A 25,885-nucleotide genomic window follows, 5' to 3' on the forward strand; every position below is an offset into this window, starting at 1 on the left:
TTGGAAGAAAATCTCAAATGATGCTTTAAAATTTCACATGCAGCTTTTTGCATTGTAGCCATTATATCTTGTTCATCTTTCACAGAATGTTTCAACAATGCATTTTTCCAACAGAAGATTATTGGGGCAACAGAATACAGTTATCTTGAAATGCACACCTGTTAAGCAGCCAAAAGACTGCATCATATATTCCCCTCCCCCTCAAATCACAAACTGTCTGAGGCATTTTTCTCTGATAAAGAAGACACACTGAATGAGGTATCATCAGGCTCCGGTGAAGCATGATTGAAATCCATCTCTTCTAATTCAGGAGGTAAATCTGACAGCAGTGCCTGAGTCAGAAAAATCAATTTTTTGGATTAGTATGTGGATAGATTTTTTTTCAATTTAATGTTAATAGTTGTAGCCCTTTCATTTTGATTTATTCTCATGGTCTTAAAGAAAAAAGCAATTATGTTTCAGGATCTTATATAATTAACTTACCTAAAAGAAAAAAAAATATATTCATACACCAATAAGAGGAAACATAATACTAGATGTTGAGAGTGTGGGTTATGTAGATTAGAATCCTGTCTAAAGGAGAAAATCAGGAGGGAAATGAGCAACTGTTCTGAACAAAGTTCTTTGAAGTGTTTGCGTTAAGTGATTTTCATACTGTTTTTGAGTGTTCACTGATCACTGCTAAAGGGTTTTGAAATTGTATTCTTTATTAAAATACCCATGCCTGGTTTCACTATACTTAGAGAAAACCACATTTTGTTCTTCATTGGGAGAATGAATTTAGTGGTTAGGAAAGAAGTTCAACTAGTCTACTTTAGATTAAACTTTAACAACTTGAGAAGACACTGATTTTTTTCTCTTTCCTTATACTATGCCCATATCTACAGATGGCCAAGCACCCACTAGGGCCAGTTGAACCATTAAATCTAACTGTTGTAATGATGTATCTAGAGGCTGCTCATTTCTCTGCTGGAATAATTAGAATAAACTGAGCTTGATGAACTAAGCTTTGCCATGGTCTCATTATTTCATCTGGAGTTGCAGAACATGCATCTAAACTAGAGAAATAAATAATTTATCCAATTTTATGTGCTGATGGTGCGGATGTCCACTTGACTATAAGAAATTGGTACTAAATGATTGATTTGCTGCTCCCAGTGCTAAAAATAATATAGCATATCTGGAAATTTTTAGACAGCATTACTTGTAGTGTGGGCTGTAGGCACAACAGTAAACAAGGACCAAGGGAATAGGAACAAATGAAAGCTTGCCACTATCCAATTAAGGAACAGAAAGACAGGGCATGTTGGAGAACATATAACATCCACTGTTGAAATGAGACAGTTTTCTTCTATTTTCTTTATTAAAAAAAGTGACAGTTATAGATCTTATACCTGTTGCTGTGTAGCACAAAGGCAAGAGTACATTCTTCATTTTTTCAGAATGTACAAGGAAAGACTACCTCCTATCTGGGATAAAAAGGTGTTTCTTATTTTATATCATTAAGTTGTTCATGAAATTCTTGCTGAAATGGAGAATATTTACACAGCAAAGGTACCTAAATTATTACATGAATTCTAAGATTCTGGGGTCCAGTACCCAGAAACAGAACTATTTTTCTAGAACAGTGGGATACCATTAATCCTGTCCAGGTGCAATGGAACATTTACTTGAACTGGCTAATCAGACTATGAATAATATATCACTGGATTTAACTCACCACCATAGTAAAGAGGGAAAAGTTTTCAAATTAACACTCACTGACCATGTGCATAGAGTCCTGGAAAGTCAAGTAGATGAGAAGACATGATAATATTCTAAATTCTAGTAAGGAGTCCTACACATCAGAGAAACACTGTTTTTCATTTCTTTGCCACTGTATTGCATGAAGTTGACTGACTAAATTGAGTGTAGTAAGAAATAGTAAAACTTTAATATCTGAGGCAGTATACAGTATTATTAATAAGACCACTTCAGCATTCTTCTTTCGATACTTTAATAGACTGCAGCATTGCCACACTGAACAAATGCTCAGAATATGCCAATTGTTGGAACTGCTTTTTTTTCATGGAGCCTAACATAAACACAACTTTCTTTATTAAAGTTTCTTCATCAATGACAGCTGTCTTCAGGATCTGACCAAGTGTCATTCTTCCAAGAGATTATTAAAGCTTTTCCCAAATACACTATCAGTCTCTGTAACAGTTACTGTAGAACTTAAGGTATGAATGCCAAGTTCTATAATGTTATCATTATTATCTTCTTTGTAAAGTGGAGAATTAGAATTCAAGAAAGGCAACTGATCAGGTTAGGATCTCATAGGGAATTATTAGGGGTAAAAAGAACTTATGGCTTAGAACAATGCTGGCAACATTATTTTGATTTAAAAAATGGCCATTGATGTTAAAATACCTATTGATAATCTTACATTTCAATCAGAGTGTAACATATAGGCTTAAACCCTGAAATTCTTTACCATGTCAAATTGTTTTATGGACCACTTACCTCAATCAACTTCCCAAATAAAACTAATGGGAAAACAATGACGATTTTTTTAAAATAAGAAACCAATGACACAATAGTTATCTTTTATTAGGTAGACTAAAATTATTTCTGTAAATGAATCCATAAATATTTCAAAATATAAAAATCAATAATTTAAGAGATCACCTAGACTATTTTTATGCACTACCAGTAGTGTCTTCTATATTTGAGACCATATTTTTAGGTTCATTATACCCCATATCAATTATGAAAGTCATGAAAATCAGTAGTTTATATTTTGGGTGCTGATTATATAGGGTATAACATTTAGCAAAATAGTTATATCACTTTGTCTTTCTTTCAGCCATTTTTTTATCCATATGTTTGTTCATTGGCCTTTTATCAAAGGAAAAGTAAAAGAGAAGGAGAAAAATAGAACACTGATTAGTTTATTTTATTATTTGCTTGTGGTCTTGGGGAAAGAACCTAAATAGGAATGAGATTATAATTAGAATAAAATGTAGTCTATATGTAATTCCCAGATGTCAGGAGACAGAAATAACTATAGCAGGTAAGTACTAGTTAACTGGACATGAAACTGAATTAAAAATATTCTATGAGATTTTGAGATCAATACCATGCTTCACATTATTGCATTGGTTGGACCTAATTTTTTATAGTTATTTAAAATCTAGAGCACTCTTGGGACCATGTTCAAACTACCTTTCTTGTTCACTTATAAACTGTATTTTAGATTCCTAAAAAACAAACACATTTTAATATGTAATGAAATAGGCATATGTCACATGATAAAGCAACATGCTTAAATAAAGTTGGCAAAGGTAACTGAAGGCTACCATGTTGATGTTGGTGTATGTATAGGGCTAAAGGAATAAAATTCATGATACTGAACATATAATGTGCATGCTATTTTGAGCTTCATGAATACTCTTCTAGTTTTAATTTTGTGCTTCAACACATCAGTTAATAATATAAAGATTTTTTTCTTTGAAGAAAAGTGGAATTATGGGATGTTAAAACGCAAATCTTTTCTCATGGAGATGTTGGGATAGGGTATGTATGTGAAGTCTTGCTTGGGTATAGGAGGTGAATGTATTTATATTTCTGACATTACTCACTGAATAAAAATTTCTGGAACTGCTTCCTAAACAATGGTTACCTGACTCTCACAATATTGGTAGGACTTATCAGAAATCTGACATATCAGACAGGAATAGCATGGAACTATATAAATTTGACAAATTTGGTATCCTTTAATATTAAATGGCACATTTAAAATACATCTATAGTTATTTTAAGATGAATTAATGATTATATAGATTTCATATAAAAATATGAGACAGGAAATGTAACTTGGAAGGTATTTATAAACAAAAATCCATAGCAAAAAACAAGGGACATTTCATCTCACAGTAGGGGACGGAAAGAGTTTACTTAATTGAGAAAATTAAGTTACGCAGTCCGTTAAAGAATTTCACAAAATAATTTCATAATTTCTTAGTGTTGAGCAATAGATCACATAACAGAAGATATTAAAACATTTGTGAATTCTGCAGAGGGCTTTCAGGCAACAAAGTTCCAGAAGTGAGGTAAATAAATGTCTCACTTTTTCATTCATAAAATTTCCCTAATATGTGCCTCTCTAATTAGGGTAGCCCTGTTTCTACAAACATTTTGAGGAATTTCCTTAAAATCAATTTAAAAATCAGTTTTCCCTACTTAAAGTGTGATCTGGAATTAATAAAATATGGAATCAATTATTTAAGTTTCCCACTATAGTGGCACAAAAATCTGAACTCCTTTTCTCAAGAAAACTGAAAAATGTCGTAAAGTAACAACCATTCTCCTCCATGTCAAACAGGAATATAAAGTTAAAAAAAAAGATATGAAGAACCCAGTTGTGACATGCTATTTTACAACATGATGCATTTTAGCTTACTAGTCTCTTTGGGACCTACCTGTTGTTGTTCCTTATCTTCAGATTTCATAGCTAATATCAAGCTTCGAACAAAAGTCTGAAGTTTAAAGTATTTTTGCTTTTGAATCTCTAACTCATTTTCAATGAATCTGACTTCTTCATTCTGAGGGAGAAAACATCAAACAATAAAATTACCCTATGTTGGGCTGGGGTTGTGGCTCAGTGGTAGAATACTTGTCTAGCATGTGCAAGGCCCGGGGTTCGATCCTCAGCACCACATGAAAATAAGTAAATAAAATAAAGGCATGGTGTCCAACTACAACTAAAAAATATTTTTAAAATTACCTTATGTTAACATTAGAATGTACATGTTTGAAGCACAATAAAATTCCAAAAGCAACCAGATCAGAGGGACAACAAAGAAAATAAACCAAAACATAAATAAATATAAAGCACAATAGGAATTATCCTGTAACCCAAAGGCTTCCCTTTAAGCAAATCACCAACAAAAAACACCATAAGGTTAAAAACCCATTCAAATAAATTCCAATAAGAGAAGCTGATATAAGACACTTCTTATATCAAACAGTTAGCATTTGAATTAGAATTAAGAATATAAGAGTCCAATTAGCCCTAAGAGCAACACCAGGTACAGCAATGCTGAATATATCATTCAGAAAGCCAAATACTGAAAACTAAAAAGATTGATTTATACTGAAGGGGAACTGTTATTACTAAATCTGTAAGTAGTTTGCTTAGCTCCCCACCATGAGGAGTCTGCTAAACCACGGAGAGTAGGAACATACCTCAACATTGTAAAAGCTATCTATGCTAAGCCCAATGCCAACATCATTCTAAATGGAGAAAAATTGAAAGCATTCCCTCTAAAAACTGGACTGAGACAGGGATGCCATTGTTAACTGCTTGTATTTAATATAGTTCTTGAAACACTATCCAGAGCAATCAGACAGAAGAAAGAAATTAAAGAGATACAAATAGGAAATGAAGAACTCAAACTGTCACTATTTGCCAATCACATCATTCTACATTTAGAAGATGTAAAGAATCACACCAGAAAACTCCTAGAACTAATAAATGAATTCAGCAAAGTAGCAGGATATAAAATCAACACCCATAAATCAAATGCATTTCTATACACCAGTGATGAATTCACTGAAAGAGAAAGTAGGAAGACTACCCCATTCACAATAGCCCCCACAAAAATAAAATACTTCGAAATCAATCTAACAAAAGAGGTGAAAGACCTCTACAAGGAAAACTACAGAACACTAAATTTTAAAAAAATTAAGAAGACTTTAGAAGATGGAAAAATATCCCATGTTCTTGGATAAGAAGAATTAATATTGTCAAAATGGCCATACTACCAAAAGCACTATACAGATTTAATGCATTTCCCATGAAAATCCCAATGACATTCTTCATAGTACTAGAAAAAGCAATCATGAAATTCATCTGGAAAAATAACAGACCCAGAATAGTCAAAGCAATCCTTAGCAAGAAGAGTGAAGCAGAAGGCATCACAATACCAGACCTTAAACTATACTACAAAGTGGCATGTTATTGGCACTAAAATAGACATGTAGACAGAAAATAAGCCACAGAGAAAAACCCACATAAATACAGTTATTTCATATTAGACAAAAGTGCCAAATGCCTACATTGGAGAAAAGATAGCCTCTCTAACAAATGGTGCTGGGAAAACTAGAAATCCATGTGTAGCAAAATGATATTTAACTCCTATCTCTCACCTTGAACAAAACTCAACTCAAAGTGGATCAATGACTTAGGAATTAAACCAGAGACCCTGCACCTAATAGAAGAAAAAGTAGGTCTCAATCTTCATTATGTTGGATTAGGCCCTGACTTTCTTAATACGACTCCTATAGAGCAAGAAATAAAATTACAAATCAATAAATGGGATGGATTCCAACTAAAATTCTCCTTCTCAGCAAAGGAAACAGTCAATAAGGTGAAGAGAGAACCTATAGAATTGGAGAAAATCTTTACCACAGTTACCTCATGTAAGAGCACTAATCCCCAGGATATATAAAGAAGTCAAAAAACATAACACCCCCCAAAATAAATAAATAACCTAATCAATAAATGGGCTAAACAACTGAACAGACACTTCCAAGAAGAAGAAATACAATAATTCAACAAATATATAAAAACTGATCAACATTACTAGCAATTAGAGAAATGAAAATCAAAACTACTCCAAGTTTCCATCTCACTCCAGTCAGAATGGCAATTATCAAGAATATAAGCAAAAATAAGTGTTGGTGAGAATGTGGGGGAAAAGATACATTCATACATTGCTGGTGGGACTAAAAACTGGTTCAACCAATAGAGAAAGCAGTCTGGAGATTTCTTACAAAACTTACAATGGAAACACCATTTGACCTATTCCACTCCCAGTCTATACCCAAAGGACTGAAAATCAGCATACTACAGTGATGCAGCCATATCAATGTTTATAACAACTCAATTCACAATAGTTAAACTATGGAACCAACCTAGGTGCCCTTCAACAGACGAATGGATAAAGAAACTATAGCATATATATACACAACGGAATATTACTCAGTCTTAAAGAATAATTAAATTATAATATATGCCACTAAATCAATGAAGCTGGAGAATATCATGCTAAATGAAATAAGCCAATCCCAAAAAAACCAAAGGAGGAATATACTTTCTCTGATATGCAGGTACTGATTCATAATTGAGGGTGGGGGCTATGGAAGAATGGAGGAAGTATGGATAGGGCAGAGGGGAGTGAGGGAAGGGGTATTGGGGTGGGAAGGATATTGGAATGAATAGGAAATTATTACCCTATGTACATGCGTGATTGAACAGCTGGTGTGATTCTGCATTGTGTATACCCAGAGGAATGAGAAGTTGTGTTCCATTTGTGTACAATATATCAAAACGCATTCTGCATGTATTAGAACACATTCATTTAAAAAATAAAATAAAAAGGAAGAAAAAGAAAATATCTCTTAATCTACCACTGTGAATCATTGATATGGGGATCAGTTTCTCTTCAGTATTTTTTAAAATTTACATCAGAAAAGATACTAGTCTAGGATTTAGGGGTATTCTAGTGCTAGGTCTACTGATAACTGTAAACATGATAGGCCAATTAACCACTCTGTCAGTTTACTCATCAGTAAAATACATATTATATTAATAATCCCAAACTTAACATTATAGTATTGAGGATTTTAAGACTCAAATAAGTTAATGGCCATGAAAGCCTTCTGAATGAATTTACTATCTAATTTACAGTAATTATGAAAATATATTTATAGCATAAGGGTACACACATGCATCAATCAAACAGTACAGAAATAAACCCACACACACATGGTTGATTGATTTTCAATAAAAGTACTGAGGTGATTTAATGGACAAAGAAAACGTAGCCTTTTAACAAATAGTGGTTGAAAATGTAAATCCACATGAAAAAAAGTTATCAACCCTTACCTCATCTCATAAAAAATATTTAATAAGAAATTGATATATACCTAAATGTGAAACCTAAAAATGTAGGACTACAGGAAAATTGGAGAAAAACTGTGACCTTTGGTAAGGCAAAAAATTCTGAAAGGACATAAATAGCATGAAACTTAAAAGACTTCATAATAATTTACTCATCAAAAAACACAGTAAAGGAAATAAAACACAATTCTTATATTGGGAGAAAATATTTGCAATTCACATATCTGAAAAAGTACTCGTATCCAGCATGCATAAAGAACTCTTAAATCCCAATTATAAACTGGGTTTAAATCCCAATTATAGGCCAGGTAGATCCTGTAATTCCAGCAACTCCAGAGGCTGAGGCAGGAGGATCAAAAGTTTGAGGACAGTCTTGGTAACTTAGTGAGATCCTAACTCAATCTAATAAATATAAAGGGCCAGGGATTAGCTCAGTGGTAGAATGCTCCTAAGTTAATTCCCCAGTATTGCAAAACAAAACAAAAACCATTTATAGAACCAGCAACAAACTAAAAAGCAGGCAATGCATTTGGATATATCAGTAAAGAAGATATATGAAAAATTATTCGGCATGAAAATATATTTAATATAATTTTCCATTATGGCAATTCCAATTAAAACCACAATGAAGTACTACTGCTAACATACTACAATGGCTCAAGTTAAGAGAATTAATAATATCAAGTATTGGTGAGAATGTAGAACAATTAAAATTTTCATACATTGCTGGTGAGAGTATAAAGTGGTACATCCATTTGAATTTTTTTCAGTTTGATATAAATTCGATATATTAATTTTCATCCAATAATTGTAATCTTAGTTAATCAGGAGAAATGAAAACACATGTCCCAAAATACTTATACACAAACATTTATAGCATCTTTTTTTCATAATATTCCTTAAGTGAAAACAGTCCAACCTTCATTAGCAAGTGAATAAACAATTTGAGGCAGTATTTATACAACTGTTTGCACTTGTCAAAATTCATTTAATTGTATACTTAAAGAACTGATTTTTTTCTATGTGGAACTTATATCAGTAAACCTGGTTAAAAATACAAGGAGTTTGGTGGCATATACTAGTTAGCATGGAGGCTAAAGCAAGAAAATAGGGAAACTTTGTCTCTTACAAGAAAAAATAAGAGTTCTGGCGTGTAGCTCAGTGGGAGAGAACATTCTTGACCCCCAGGGTTCAATCTCCAGCAAAAGAAAAACAAAATCAAAACAAGACAAAGTAGCAACAACAAAACAAGAAACCCATAATAAATTCTGAACAAAAACACCCTTTCTTCCTCCTGTCTAAAGATTTGTACACTTTGACTATCATTCATCTCCTCATTTCCTCACCTCTCAGTCTCTGAAAACCACCATTCTATTCTCTGCTTCTTTGAATTCAATTGTTTTATATTGCACATATAAGAAAGAACATGAAGTATGTCTTTCTGTACATGGGCTTACTAATTGAAATTAATAATCGTCTCTAATTTCATCCATGTTTTGCAAATGACAAAATTTCTTTGTTTATTTTTAACCTGAATAGTGTATGTGGTGAGGTGAATATAGTAAATGATGATGTATTATACATTTCAAAATCACTAAGAGAACAAATTTCAGATGTACTTACAACAAAAATTGTATTTCAGGTGATGGATAATTTAAGTAGTTTTATATATGCATATATAATTATTCTATATTTGATTCATAAATCATATTAACATTTTTGTACCTCACGAATATGTAATCAAAGAGTATAGCAGGATCTTTGACCTTGTTCAAATAGCTGCATAAAACACATTAAAATTAGCTAATTCTGGGCTGGGGTTGTGGCTCAGTGGTAGAGTGTTTGCCTAGCATGTGCAAGGCCCTGGGTTCGATCCTTGGCACCACATAAAAATAAATAATTAAAATAAAGGTATTGAGTCCAACTATAACAAAAAATTTTTAAAAAATTAGAAAAAGTAGCTAATTCTATGGTTATTTTGTTGTTTCAATTGAGAGGATGCTGTGGTATTAATCACATTCAATCTGTGAACGTGTTTATTGTACTATTTATTTTATCAGCTTAGTTTAGAATTTATTTTATTTGATAAAACTGCTTCCTTTTCAAATTATTTAATATCAAGTAAAACATGTGCACAAGCTAAATTCCTATCCAGAGGCACTCTACAACAATCTAAGCTATAAGTAAGCATTCTAATAAAATTCAACATGCTCCTGCCACAATACATTTTACTAATTCTTAACCTTTGTTTTTATTAGGGCATTGTCAGAGCAGCAGTATTAGTAAAGTGCTGACCAGGAGGACTTTTTGAATACAGGAGATAGCTATCATCATTATAGTAGTGTCTCCATTGAATACACAGTCCTGCTGGGCTGCATCATGGTCCATCAGAAACATTTTGAAAATATTTATTCCAATTTGCCAAAGTCACAAAGAATTTTTTGATATGCAGATCTCTAACTTTTCATGCAAATGTTTCTCCTACTCAGTATTTATCAAATATTTCAAAGCATAAACATTTAATACAGTTTTATATTATAGACATTTTCTTCACGGAGCTGTATTTTGCAAGCCTATTAAACACTTCCTAGATTACAATCTGTGATTTATGTGTACTTCAGAGGTTTTCCTTAGGAAATGGAGTGCTTGTGAGTGGAACTTGTAAGATAACACTGAATTTCACAAAACAAAATGTAGCTTATTTTTCTTGTTAAAGTCCTCCATTCATTCCTAGTAAGTTTTGTTGATACTTCTTCAAAATACTTAGGGAGCACCCAAGATTCCATGAAGATCAAAACTTAAGTGCTAGTTTATGATACAGCTAACTACTCATGCCTCACTTACTGTGCCCATCAGCTTGTCTCATAAACATTTTGGTTTAGTTAGAACTCTTAGCAATATGGATTTTTAGTGATGTATCTCAATCAGAAACTCCACTACACCCCAACTGAGTATTGATGGGTTTATAGTAATGATTATCAAATGCACCATAGGGAATATTCTTTCAACATGGTACAATAAATCCCAGGAATAAAAGATGGTTTCCATATGGGAAGAAGATTTTTAATGATACAGCTCCTGATCATATTTGATTTTATATAAATTAGCACTTGAATAATAGTATTGATATTATTTCACAATATAAATTTACTCATTCCTTCACTCACTCAGTAATTAGTTATTGAACATCTAAGTGCCAGGCTATACAATTAGATAACAAAAAATGAGTAAAATAAGGATTTGTCTTCAAAAAACGATGAATATACTTAAGAAATAAACAAAGTGATTTTCATCCTCAAATAATATTAGTAGGCATATGCAAATGGAAGATGGTACAACAGTTTTCTCTGAAGTGTTTACTTTCCCAAACTGGGAAGTGTGAAATCTGCAATTACAACTGATACATGAGGTTTTATATAATTACTTTAGAATTTAGCTAACAATTCATAGGTGAGGTGAATGGAAATATTTACAAATAATTATTATAAAATGATATTTTTACATAGGTGTGTATCTTTGAGAATTAAAGAAAAAAGTTGGTGTGACATTGTGATGTGTTATAAAGGATACCTTTAATGTTATAGGACTTCTTGTTCCCACAGCATCTACCAAAATGGAAATCACTGGATTACTATATGTCCTTTAGAGTTCAGTAAAAATGTTCATTGATATTTCTGGACTGGACACTCTGCTCTGCCTTCCTGATCTTCAGCTCCAAACCTTCTCAAGTGGGCTGTCATCCCAGAGGGGAGAGGTCTTGGAAAGAATCCTCTGAGTCTTGAGCCCGACCCTATCTGACCTGTTTGAGAGTGCTAAGTGGAGCAAACTTAACAGCTGTGCAATCCAGGCTTCTCGTCTGTAGTTTCCATAGCCTGTGCCAAGTGGTGGCCTGCAGAGTAATTTTAATCCTTAACTTGGAATTTAGAAATATTATATGACCAAGTAGGATAGCATAGCATGATCTCTTATACTTCAGAATCAACAACTTTATGATCCTGTTAGCTGGAATACAGTTTAAATACAGGATTGTATTGTGCTCTTTGACCAAGTGGCAAATAAATTTCAAAAGACAATTTCCTTCTGTGTTTACAATGTTCAATATTTTAAAACCTGACATGTTATGAACATTTGGAAAACAGAATCTGTTAAGTGACATAAATTTCAATTATAGGAAAACTGAAAAGATTTTTGAGAAAATAACAGCTGTTGTCTCTTCTGATTAAATGCTATTTTTTGATAACATCTTAAGATTACTAGTCTCTGATTTGAACACTTGACAATATTAAAAAAAAAAAGAACTTTTGTTTTTGGAAAGAAGTACTATGTAGCCAGATTTTCAGAAGATTCCAAAGTTATCTAGTAAGATAGGATACTGACTAACAAAGGGATACCATTTATATATCTATGCAGAAAACATATTGACATACAGATTGATAGCTTATGTCAAAATTTAATAAAAACATAATTATGTATTGCACGTTGTCAAAGGAAGACTTTCAGTTTAGTAACAAGTGACATTAAGAAAAGGTCATCTCTATTCATATTCATTCTGTATTTGCTTTGGGAATTGTTTTTAAACTTCTCTTAGAACAGGTATATTATCATATTTTTAAAGATGGTCTTCAGAAGAAGTTGCAATTCAAGATATGGTTATCAGGGATCACTAGAAAAAAATCTCTACCTCTGATTTGTTTTTTAAGATGGAGTGTCACCTAGGCTGGTCTCCAACCCATGCACTCAAGTGATCCTCCCACCTAGTCTCTCCCCTGATTAGCTGGTACTACAAGTATATACCACCATACTCCACCACTAGTTAAAAAATGAACATTTGCTTTAAAAAGGCATTTCCATGAATTTCACATTAACTACCTTGTTGTACATCAATATTTACACTTTGTCATCAAACTCTATAATAAAATAATACCCACTTAAACCAGCCACCAGTTATTAATATATCGAGCACTCTGATTGATATTCAAGGTGCCTGAGATAATCAATGCAGAGCCCCAGAATGCTTAATCTTTAAAATGGGAGTAATATAGGTACTGTAAAAGTCTGCCTCATTTAATACCTTCTCCTAATAAACTCAGAATTTGAAAAATTAATTTTACCTTATAATCCAAGAGAGAATTCACTTGTTCTACTTCAGAATTACTTATCATGTCACTTTCTTCATCATCAATAATTTCTATTTTCTGTAATACAAGTAGAGAAGTTTCTATAAATATTTATTAGACGATTTTCACTATATTCAACAATGTATAGAACACACATAATCAAGGTTAGGTTTAGCAAATGAGTTAACTAGTCTAGGTTATCTGGAATAAATTAACTGCCTCCTCAGTGTTATTCAGTGATTTTGTGCCCCTTCTTTTTACCTTTAATTGATGACTGCTTAGAATATAGAAAACTACTTTAATACTATTTAAAATAGAAAATTACTTTTCACAATATCCCTTAAAAAAACAAAACAACAACAAAACAGGCATTCAATTCTGCTTAAATAGCGCCCTCCAGCGACAGGGAACTCACTTCCTGTAAGGATAGTCTATTTTAATGGTAAACATACTATCAATAGGAAGCACTTTCTTTTTTATCTCCTCAGGCCTCTTTGTTACCTCTAATGTAAAATATCAACATATGGTGTATTCCAAAGGCAAATACAATTTTAAAAAATCACAAATTTACTTCACTCTTTAGCTAGACAATTGAAAGCAGATGTTTATGATGTAATGATTAAAATTGCATGGTGATTTTTTTTTTCTTCATTAGACACTATGGAAAAGAGTGAGTAGGTGAAAAAGGCAAACAGAGAGACAAAAATGCCCTTAGCTTTGAAATGAAGAAACAACATAGTTTGTGCAGCATCTTGCACACAGTAGGTCCTAATTAAATAACTGTCCAAAGAATGAACAAAATTGCTCAGTCCTGATGAAAAGAATTGCCAATAATCTATAAACATGAGGGTAATGCAAATTATCTAATCACATATAAGTTTTTTTTTAAAAAGCAAAAACCAAAAGGCAATATCAGCTCTAAATTTTTCTTTTGCATGTAAAAAAACATAGTTAAAAATTAAAAGCAGCCTGAAACATTTAAACTCTTTAAAAAAGGGAAAAGCTCAGCAAGACCTAGTCACTAGACAAGTCTTTTAAGAACAAGCACATTAACAGCAGCATGTTGTAGACAGAATTTGAAATTAGGCTTCCTACCCAGCAATATATATGGTGATTAAAAGTCGCAAACAAACGTGGAATGATCATATTTGAAATATTGCCTACGAGGATATGATACCATTACAGGGTTTCTGACCTGCAGGCTTCTGAATCAGAAGGACAGCTGCAATGAAATTGCTTTCTACCGCTGCCTGGAGATGAATCTAATGTTTTGTTTTCTATTATAATCACTATAAACTTGGGACTTAATCATGTTGGCTCTCCCTAGACCTCAGAAATGATACTTTTTTTGATGTTTTTCATATTCTCTAACTATTTGGATTGGTTCTGGGAAAAAAAAGAGCTAAGCAATCCAGGAAGGAAGGCACCAAAGGCCACTGTATAGATTTGTGCATATAAATAGGTCTTATATGTCTGTGTGATTTCTCATCCATGAATAATTGGGGGCACTCCAAAGTTACAGGCAGAGGAGATCAACCTTTGAAAGTTTGGAGCTTTGTCTCTGAAAATCAATTGTTCTTGAAAAATTAGGTGCCTAAGTGACTGTGAGTCATTCCACGCAATGACTTCATTCATTATCTTCAAATGTCTGCTGCAAGGGAGATTCAAGGCAGGCTAAAAATGAGCATTTTTTTTCAGGAGTAAGAGGTTTCAATTTGTAAATACACATATATAGCTTATATACTATGATTCAAATCTATATCAGAAGGAGATTATTAGTTGGTGCAATTTAGGAATATTAACAAAATCTAAAATTCTAGAAAACTAATATTTTTGTTACCTAATGAAAACATGACTTTGCCTCAAAAATCAAAGCTTTTTTTTTTTTTTAGGAGTGTAACCTGTTGAATTTAGTGTTAGAAGTGTCAAACATAGACTTCAGCCAGGACTTAATAAAATGCAATCCTAAGCTACATTCTACATGTGATTAACAATATTAAATATTGTAGATATTTAACAAACAAGAGCAAAACTGCATGTTGTATGTGCTTAATTTTTATTAAACAGATATGGCAGGATCATAGGGACAAACAAATAATGTTGGTAATGAAAGTCAGGGTTAATTTTGATATCACAGTAATTTTGGAACAAAAAAAAATCCATTATCGGGGCATACTTTTAATGACTGCAATCAAGCACAAAATACTGATTCAAAAGGGAAAAAAATACACAATGACTTTTCCCATTCCCCTCTATGCATGATTTTGCTTAACATTGTCTTAATTTCTATATTATTTGATGGAGTCAAGTATAAACAAATGCTTCTAAAACAGCTGCTGAGGGAACCTTATTATATGTTTACATTTTCACAAAACCCAGATTAATCCACACACAGCCTGACTCTGCCTGCTGTTGAACTGTAATATTTTTGTTCCTCCTTTACTATGATGTTTAAGGTGAGTAACAGAGTTCAATTTAAGTAGAAAAAAGAAACAACTCTAAATATAGTATAGATAGGTATGGTCTACACAGAGTGTCAGAGTCAGAAATCCTGGGTCTGGGACACAAGTACCAGAACTGACAAAGGCTTCCTTCATGATCTCAGGCTAAACTCCATTTTAATTCTGCTTTCTGTCAAATGAGAAGAAATCTGCTACTTGCTAAGTATGTTAGAGAAAAATAACTTTTCATACCTAAAGTATCATATTTATAAGTATTGTTTTTTATTTGAAATCCCCTAAATAAAACACATTGAGGCATTTTAAATTTTATTTAGTAAGCATTCAAAGATATCATTCAAGCATATATAAGTTCATTAAAAAAAGCTGTTTTGCTTTGTGAAGTAGAGAAAGACATTATTCTGACAAAGCTGATTCTGTCACCAACTGGAAATATGTCTTGAAATCCATCACGTAATGAGGAAAGAATTTCAAAGTGTACATACCACATTATCTGCGGATACTGCATGGTGGTCCTCCTCTTTCTGAGCCCTTGACTCATTTGGAACAATATCACTGGGCTCTTCTATAGGGGAAAAAAGGATAATTTCATTTTTCATCCCTCAAAACTTAATATTGAGTGTGTTTTTTCTCAAGACCACTTAAATAATGTCTCTATTGTAAAAAGATACAGATGGCAAATTCACTTCACAAATGCTTAAATGGGCAATTCTACTTCTAACAATGTTTCCTAAGGAAATAAGTGTGGATGGGTACAAATACAAAGATAGTCTCTACAGTGCTAAGAGAAAATACTGGCCAAAATATCTCCTAATCCCCATTTCCAGAGCGGTTATCACTGAGAGGTAGAATTTCTTCTGTTTTTATTGTATTTACCAAATGTTTCTACAGTGAAGATATACTCCTTTTCTTATTAAATTAAATATTTTACAATAGTGAAAGAAAGAATTTAGGAAAGAAAGTAATGTAATTTGGGGGGAAAAACCCAACTTACTAAAACACTCTTCATGCTAAATTATGGAAAGTGGCTAATTCAAGGCACTGGGTGTCTGCATACATTATTGCCCCTGTTTTATCTTTTAACCATTAGAAAAATAGGATAACAATGCCCCCCCCTCCTTCTTGGCCATGTCATTGAGATTATTTGGATATTATATTAACAGATTTTCCCAGTTCTTTGGCAGTTGAGATTTTATTTCACATTATAAAGAATAACAAAAATATCAGCCCTCTCAAATTTTTTCTGAGCCCATTCCTTCCCATGTAAACATATGTAAGAGTGTCTTATATGAGCATAGGGATGATTAATAGGAAATCATGTAGAATCCAGGAACTCAGGAGAATTCTATGAGAGAATTCAAGTTGAAGAAATCCAGAAAAACTTTAGTAAGAGTTTTAATATGAAGTCTACTATATATTTGATTTAATCTTTTTTCTGTCTCTTACTAGGTCTATTTTAAAAATAAATTTTAGGGGCTTGGATGTAGCTCAGTGGTAGAGTGCTTGCCTAGCATATGTGAGGCACTGGGTTTAATTCTCAGCATTGAATTTAAATAAATAAAATAAAGGTCCATTGACAACTAAAAATATTTAAAAAAATCTTATTGTATATACTTCTGGAATACAAAATGATATTATAATGCACATGTATATAGTAAAATGGTTAGTTTACTGAAACAAATTAATATATCTATCATTTAATATAGTGAAACCCTCCCGGGCAATAGCAGCTATAAACATTTAGCAAAACCCCTGAATACAATCCACTATCATTAGTGATAGTCCTCATGTTTTACATTAGATCTTTCCACTCATTCATCATACATACTTGCTGCTTCACATCCTTTAACTGAAGTCGTCCCATTCCCCATCTCTATTCTAATACTAATTTTTATTTTCTACTTCTATATATTTGATCTTCTTTTTTCCCTAAAATTTGCTACAATGTGGTTGGACTTAAAAGATGTTATTCTAAGATAAATTAGACAGGAAAAAATTGCATGATCCCATTTATATGTGGAATCTAAAAATGTCAATTTAAATTTAAAAAATAGAATGGTTCCTAGACAAAGGGACCGTAAACCTATTCATTATTTAGACATTTCAAATCATAGACCTTTAAAGTACTACTAAATTGGCAACTAAATGAAATGAAGGGAGGAAAATTTTTCATCAGCTTTAGCTGCAGAGTTGGTGGTCTCAGAAGAGGGGTTATATTGCTCATCAACAAGATCATTATTGGTACTATTCCTTATAGGTTTGCCATATATTCCTGTTCTCATTTACTTGTAACTTTGTGCACAGTTTTGCTCTACTGGCAACATATTTATGCATGGTTTGATTATTTTAGAAGACTTAAATAAAAATTATTTTGAGGATTTCTAAATAAAAACGTGAAGTGATGCACTGAATAAGAAAGGTTTTCTTTTACATTGTGAAAGTTTGGAAAATAAACATTGTTAGTAAGTCTGATTATTAAGAAAAGCAGCTCTGCTAACTGGAAAATAAATAAGCAGAATTGTTAATGAGTTACAACTCTAGAGGGCACTCTATGATGTGGCTACATACTCACACTAGGGAATTGTATGCCAAATTATTTTTCATGTGCACAACCACATAATAGATACAGCAGAAAAAAGGCTTTGCTGCAAAAATTAATATTATAGATGCTAATTGTTCCCAAACTTTAATCACTTTTCTCCTCAGAATAGTACAAAACATTCAAAATTTCTTAACCATCAATATATGTTTTAGAAAATAGAGAACTTGAAATTAGGGAGCTCATTCATCCAAGCATTCCTTTTGCTGAAGTTCACAGTTTGTGGAGGGATGAACTAGGAGGATTTAAAAAATTTTAGTCCCAACCATATCTCCCTTTTCTTCATCCCTGCACAGGGATAGTGAAAGGAAGTCAAAGAGGGGAAAGTAGGAGATAGAATATGGATATTAGAGGTAAGCCAGAAGCTCTGTGTTAGGAACATATCAGCACCTCAGAGATAAAGGAATGGATTTGAAACTGTGAAAAGATTAGCAACATAGCAGCATTTTTTGACTCCAGCAAAACCTTCCTTTAACTGCAATTAAAAAGTCTTATGTTTGTTATGCAGATGTTTTAGAAATTTTTATAGCATTTTTATTGATTTTAACATGTAATTTGTAAGCACATATTTAAAGATATCTTTCTCTTTTTATAAATACTATTGAATCACTAGATTTGTTATAAGGAATTTGAATTTCAGTTGCTAGATTTTTGAAATGGTATGATCTGTTACTCTAATCATTCTGTACGTATATGTCTAAGAGTAAATTAATGAAATTCTCAAAGTAGACATAACATCTAACTGCATTCTCATAAACTGTAACAGAATATGGTTAGCATATTTAAAGATTTGATATTAGTTTAAACCAGATGATACAATTAACTTAATCATCGCAAAATGATCACAGTCAAACCAATCAGATTAGTATTCTCCATCAGCAAAATGAGGAAGAGAATAGAAGTAGTAGTAAACTGCACAAAAAGGGGCTCTTTTCTGTATTTTAAAATGGTTTTCTGTTGCAATTTCTGATGAGAATGAAAAGGTTATCATGCAGCTGTGAAAAATAAGCCGCCGAGAGAAATTCTAGGCAATCGCACTTCTCGTCAAGTGTTTTTTGATTCATACATTAAATTCTCTCTCTCCTCTTTCTCATTAGGTCTTGATTACTATGCCAGCTGTCTAGAGAACATGCTATTATATGACAAAGAATGCCAGTGTAGGAGCAATGGTTTATTAAAAGTGGACCATTACAGAGGGCTTTAAAATTAACTTTCACTTTTTTTCCATTAACTGCCTTTTTTTCTAAAATTCCCTTATAGGTGGGGGAGTGGCAGTTAAGGAATAAAAATTCACTTAGGGGCTTCTGAACTTTATCAGAATATTTCCTCACAGCCTTTCCCACCCACTCTCAGAAAGACACGAATCCCTGTTTCCCCACTCGCCTTCAACTAGCTGCCAGACATTATGTTCTAAAGAGCCTGTCATGAATCACTGGGAATTTCCAAGTATCTCCAGGACTGAGAGAAGACAAAATTGTGTTTAATGAGCCCACTATATTAGAAATAAAGGGATTAGAAGTGATGGCATGCTTCTTTTTTTTAAAAATTTGGTGCTTTTTAAATCTGCTTCACAATTTCCTTGTATATTAAATTCTGTTACTATCTTCACCAATATCAGTAACAATGGGGAAAAAGAGTGGGAAAGAGAGATAAAGAGGGAAAGAGAGAAACTTGAATATTCACATTCATAAATTGATAACATTTTAAACACCTGGTCTTGAAGTACATAGCCCTCTCAACAGTGACAGCTTTTCTTTCCCTTTTATTACTTAACCTACTGCAATGTTTAACTTCTGCCAATGCATGTATTAATTGCTTTTTCTAAGAATCCCTTAAAAACAGATTCAATGGCCTCTCCATTCTACTCAACGTCTGTGAGATCACTGAGATAATAATGACCACTCTTCTTTCTGAAATCTTCCTTTTTTCCTTTGTCTCCTGTTTCTGAATGATCTTTTAATGGCTTCTTTTATCTTCTCTAGTCCCCAAATCTGAATTTTTCTCAACATACAGTCCTTGTCCATTGTCCTTTATTTTTTTCTTACTCAATAAATCTTCTATTTTTATGTCTAGGAGTTTTTGGCTTTGGTGTGGGTGATTCAAATATTTCACATTATCTTAACCTTGCTTCTGAGTTCCAGACCATAGTATCTAAGAGCTTGCTGGACAGCTCTATAAAACTCAATAAATGCAAACCAGAATTAATATTTTTATAATAGCTTATCCATTTTATGCAATGCCAATAAAGTATTGAATGGGTTTTGAAGATGAAATTAGGAAAAGATAAAAACTAAACAATTCTAAATTTTATTCAGAAGAATCAAAGTACCGCAAGAGCTAAGAATAAGAATCCTACCAGATTTTGAGACATTTTATAAAGCCACGTTGTAAATAGTCAGATTCACATAACATAAGAGGAACTTCAGAATTTCACCTAGTGTGTATATTTGTATGGGTTCATGCATATGTATGTATGTATTTATGTATGTATGCATATAAATGTATGCATCTTTGACACAAAGCTACACTTAAGCACACTGGAAAAAAGATACATATTATTTAACAAATAGTGCAGAGATAACTATTTACATCTTTGAAAATATAAAATTAGGCATTTTCCTAACACACATTAAGGCAAAATAAATTATAAGTGAAATAAATATGAATATTTAAAAAATAATACTATAAAATATCAGAAGCAAATATAGAGGTATATTTGCATAGTTGTATCACAAAAAAATGACATCCACGTCAGGAATCATAAAGAAAATATTGGTAAATCTGACAATATTAAATTACAACAAAAATTCTGACATCAGAAAAACATCATAAACAAAATTAAAAGGCAAATGATGAACTGGAAAATGTCAATGTACGAGTGTCAGTATCCTGAATAGGACTCAATGAAACAAAACAAACAAAATGGGCAAATACATTATTCTCCTTGTTTCTCAATCACAGATGCAAAATTATTATAGATTGTATTATTCCATTTATTTAAAATATGCAGAAAACGCACATTTATGTAGTCATAAACCAGATTAGTAGTTCCCTAAAGCTGAGGATGGAAGGGGATATTGACTGAAAATGAGTTTTTTTTGAGTGATGAAAATGATCTAAGATTAGATTTTAGTTATAGTAATGGTTTTAAATTTAATAAAATAATTGAATTGTACACTTAAAATGGATGAATTTTATGAAATTTAAATTAAACATTAATAAAAGTGTTAATAAAAGTAGCATTAGTATTATTTCCATGGTTGAAGTCAAATGAAATACATTTCTCATGAACAAATGATTCCATGGTATTATTTGCAGTTTCATTTAAGGAAATATTGAGAGGTTTTTAAAGACAATCCAATCTAATTTCCTTCTGCAAGTGAGTAAACTAAAGCCCAGTGGTTTAAATGATTTGCCTGAAGTCACATAATCAGATAATGGAAAAGATAGGACTTGCAAGCACCCAGTTTGCTACACTCCAAGCCTGTTGTTCATTATGTTGTACCATACTCCCTTGCATTACAGTGTATTTTAGTGCTCTAATCTAAATTGACCAGAACTCCAATAAAATAAAGATAATCATTTATTTAATTATAACATATGAATTATTGAAATAAATAGCATTTTAATGTGTAGGAGATCATTTTGTGGTAGATGACTGCTACTTGTGTGAGTTGATGTGGGAGACTATTTAATGGAAACATTAAAAATGAATCTCTTTCTTTACAAATTCTTGGTCAAGTGTTTTGAAAACTCTACATTTGAGGTGCAGTGAGCCAAAAAGCAAGAAAAATGCATCAGATTTATAAAGGCTATTATTAGGAGGTGTAGCAAGCACATAAAGTACCTTGAGAGCTTCCTTCGGACAAACAGATGGATACTTCATCATTTCTGTCATTATCCTCTCCTACTTCATGCCCAGCTTCCTCTCCTTGTGTGAGTGCAGACAAAGAAACAGATTCGGGCTGCTCAGAGAAATCAGCAGGGCCTCCTCTTGGAGGTGGAACTTCAATCCCCATTAAACGGTATTTCCTTCGTCGATTCCCAATCCAAGTCTTTATAAAAAAAATATAAGAGGGAGTTTTATAAATGTAGAAAACTTAGCAGTCTGGCCATTAAAAATGAATGGATACTACATAAAATTTGAATAAAAAGAATAAACAGGTACAGAATAATGAATTTATGTCAATAAGCTAAAATAAAAATAATTTTGTTTTATTTCAAAAGAGATTATTAGCACAAGCAGGATATTTATCTAAATATTCAGATTTTAGAACAATATACAATCTAGTAGAGATCACTTTGTTTCTGTTTTTACCTTATTTCTGAGGAAATCAATTCACCAAATCTCTCAAAAGTGAATTGCCTCTGTTTTTTTCCAAAACAAATAAATAAATAAGGCTATTACTTTAGTTCTATATTCCTATAGTTCAAATGTCATTTCCAGTTTTGTTTCTTCTAGGTAAAAATGTGCTCTTTATTGCTCTCTATTCTCAAAATTTAATTTTATTGTATTCAGAATCAAATTTTCAAACATGTTGAAATAATTTTAGAATCACAAAAAAATTTCAAAAATAGGTCTTGTGTGATTTTTCACTCCATTTCCTCCAAATTATACTTTACAATATTATAGCACAATATCAAAAGCAGAAAATTCATACTGTACACTACATACATATAGTTCTATGTTTTTTTATTATACCATAACTTTATCCCTTCCCACTATCCTTGACTTTTGGCAACCACTAATCTATTGTCTACTTCTGTATCTGTTTCAAGAATATTATATAAGTGGAATCATACAGCAGTAAATCTTTTAAAATCAGCCTTTTTTTCTCATTCAGCATTCCCTGGAGAGTCATTTAAGTTGTATCAGTAGTCCATTTTGTTTTACTGCCAAGTGGTATTCCAGGGTATGTATGTACCAAAGTTTGTTTAATCTTTCAGCTGTTGAAGGACACATGTTGTTTTCAGTTTTTGGCTATTATATATAAAGCTATTATGCACACTCATGAATAGGTTTTTGTGCAGACATAAGTTGCAATTTTTTAAGGGCAAATGAATAAGAATACAATTTTGGGATTATATGTTAGATTATATAAGAAACTGCTAAATTGTTTTCTAGTGGAGCAATGCCATTTTACATTACTATTGGCAATGTATGAGATATCCAACTTTTCAGCTTTCTTGCCCATATATACTGTTGTCAACAATTTTTAAAAAATTGGATGTTCCCAATCATGTGTGTAATGAAGGTTCATCAAGTTTATCCTTCCTTCCTTCCTTCCTTCCTTCCTTCCTTCCTACCTTCCTTCCTTCCTTCCTTTCCTGAGGATTGAACCTAGGGTCTTATGCATGTTAAGCAGGCACTCTACCACTGAGATTCATTGAGTTCTTAATTTGGTTTTTCTAATTGGTAGTGATGTTGAACATCTTTCCATGTGCTTATTTGCCATCTGTATATCCTCTTCAGTGAAATTTCTCTTCATTTTCTAATTGAAGTTTTTGACTGAACACACAAGAGAGTGTAATTTTAGAGTCCTTCATATAGTCTATATATGAGTTCTTGGTCAGATATGTGGTTGACAAATATTTTATCCCAATCTTTAGCTTATTTATTTCCTCCTAGTCTTCCACAACAGAAAATTAAAAACTGCTTTAAAATAAAAACAACAGGAAAAATTGATAAGTATCTAGCAAGACTGGCAAGGAAAGAAAAATAAAATAAAACGTTAATATCAGGAATGAACCAAAGAATGTCACTATAGACTTTGCAGACACGAAAGGAATAACAGAATAATAAAAAGCAACTTTACCCACACAAATATTATGGTTTAGATGAGATGAAATAATCCATTGAAAAGCACAAACAGACGCAACATAAAATAGTTAAAATTATAATGCTATTTTCAAAAAACAAATTCTGAAGTATAAACTTAACAAAACGTGTACAAGATTTATGTACTAAAAATTACAAAACACTGATGAAATAAGAATGGTTCTAAATATATAGAGAAATATTATGTGCTAACAGATTAGAAGACTCAGTGTTCTAAAGATGTAAATTCCTCCTAAAATGATATGCAGGATTAGCAAAATTCCTATAAAAATCCAGGCAAGAATTTTTGTGGATATATTTAACAGATAATTGTAAAATTCTTATGGAAGGGACATGAGTTAGTATAGATAAAACAATATTTAAAAAATACAGTGGAAGGAATCCAGACACTCAATTTTAAGACATTAGGTCAATGGACCAAAATACCCAAGTCAGAAATAGCCCCACACAAGCATGCAGAGCTCAGCTTATTTTTGACAAAGGTACAGAAACCATTTGATGGGGTATGGTAGTCTTTTCAAGAAATGATGCTGGGGATGCTAGGGTTGTGGCTCAGTGGTAGACCATTTGCCTAGCATGTGTGAGGCACTGGGTTTGATCCTCAACACCACGTAAAAATAATAAATAACATAAAGGTATTGCATCCATCTACAACTATAAAAAAATTTTAAAAAAAGAAATGATACTGAAACAATTGGATATCCAGAGGAAAATGAAATGGACCTCAACTTAAACCCCACACCTTATCAAAACATGAACTCATAATGATTATAGATTTAAATTTCAGTCCTAAATTGGATTATGATACTTCTTCCTTGTATTTCAACCAGAATTTCTTCTGTATAACAGGGACTACAGAAATACAAAGCCACCTTAGAAATATAAATACAAAGCATGCAAAAGAAAATAAAAATACTTATGGGTATTAGTTTTTTCTAATTTTACTAACTTCCCCCTTGGAAGAAATATTAGTTAAAAATTTTTGATCCATTTCAATTTCCCATTATATTATCTCACTGAAAATGGAATGCTAGACTTCAGAAAAAGTAAAGGCCTGCAACTTCTTACTAAAATACCTTCAAATTGTCAGGTGGTCTCTCTGTTTTCCATCTGTGAATTCTGATGTATAAAAATTATAATGCAAAAGTTTTTTCTTTTACAATAGTCCTGGACCCTGTTGCTGCGGTGATAGTATAAACAATTGGAGGAAGACACCAGTTTCCTCAAAATACTTCTTGTTTCATTTGGGTCATAAAATATATTGGACAAAATAAAGGAACACAAGGACCAAGTTCTTCTTTATCTTCAACTTTTTTGCAACATTTTTGGGAGAGTTGAGTGATTGTGAAATGTACAAAGATAAAGATAAGATACGTAATATGAATATTGAAAGTATATGGGAACTTATTGCATAAGAAGGCTAAAATATTTCCTATTTGATACTCCTCAAACTAAAAGGCAATGGGAAATGACTCTATATAAATACATTTCCAGTGGGTTTATTACATTTTTATAGAATCATTGAAGATGGAAGTGATCTTAGAAGTTGCTATGGTTGGAATATTCATATCCTCCTCTCAAAATTACAATATTGAACTCCAAATCATCAAGGTAATAGTGTTAGGAGATAGGGCCTTTGAAAGTTTAACAAATCATAAGAGTAAACTCTCACAAAATGGCATTAGTGCATTTTCTAATGAAACCCCAGAGAGCACCCTCACCCCTTCCATCATTTGAAGTTACAGCAAAAACACCACTATCTGTATAGACCTGTACTGGACACAAAATATGCTAGCACATTGACCTTGGATTTCTCTACCTTTATAAGTGTGAGAAAAATAAATTCTGTTGCTTATAAGCCACTCAGTCTCTAGTATTTTGTTGTATCCACTTGTGGTGGTTAATTTTATAGGCTAACTTAAT

The 25,885-nt window shown here is 32.3% G+C and overlaps 1 protein-coding gene across 1 annotated transcript in view; it reads right to left on the reverse strand.

Annotated features, from left to right (window-relative positions):
- Positions 1 to 206: 206 nt before the first annotated feature.
- The window catches only part of Hdx (highly divergent homeobox), an 89,638-nt gene continuing 63,959 nt past the window's right edge, over positions 207 to 25,885 (reverse strand). The window contains exons 5-9 of the mRNA XM_077107326.1: positions 21,971 to 22,178; positions 16,010 to 16,089; positions 13,060 to 13,143; positions 4,464 to 4,586; positions 207 to 332 (exon numbers count right to left, since the gene is read on the reverse strand). Coding sequence (XP_076963441.1) covers positions 207 to 332; positions 4,464 to 4,586; positions 13,060 to 13,143; positions 16,010 to 16,089; positions 21,971 to 22,178 — 621 coding nt within the window. The remainder of the gene's footprint in view (positions 333 to 4,463; positions 4,587 to 13,059; positions 13,144 to 16,009; positions 16,090 to 21,970; positions 22,179 to 25,885) is intronic.

The sequence above is a fragment of the Callospermophilus lateralis genome, chromosome X (assembly GCF_048772815.1).
Source record: "Callospermophilus lateralis isolate mCalLat2 chromosome X, mCalLat2.hap1, whole genome shotgun sequence".
NCBI lineage: Eukaryota > Metazoa > Chordata > Mammalia > Rodentia > Sciuridae > Callospermophilus > Callospermophilus lateralis.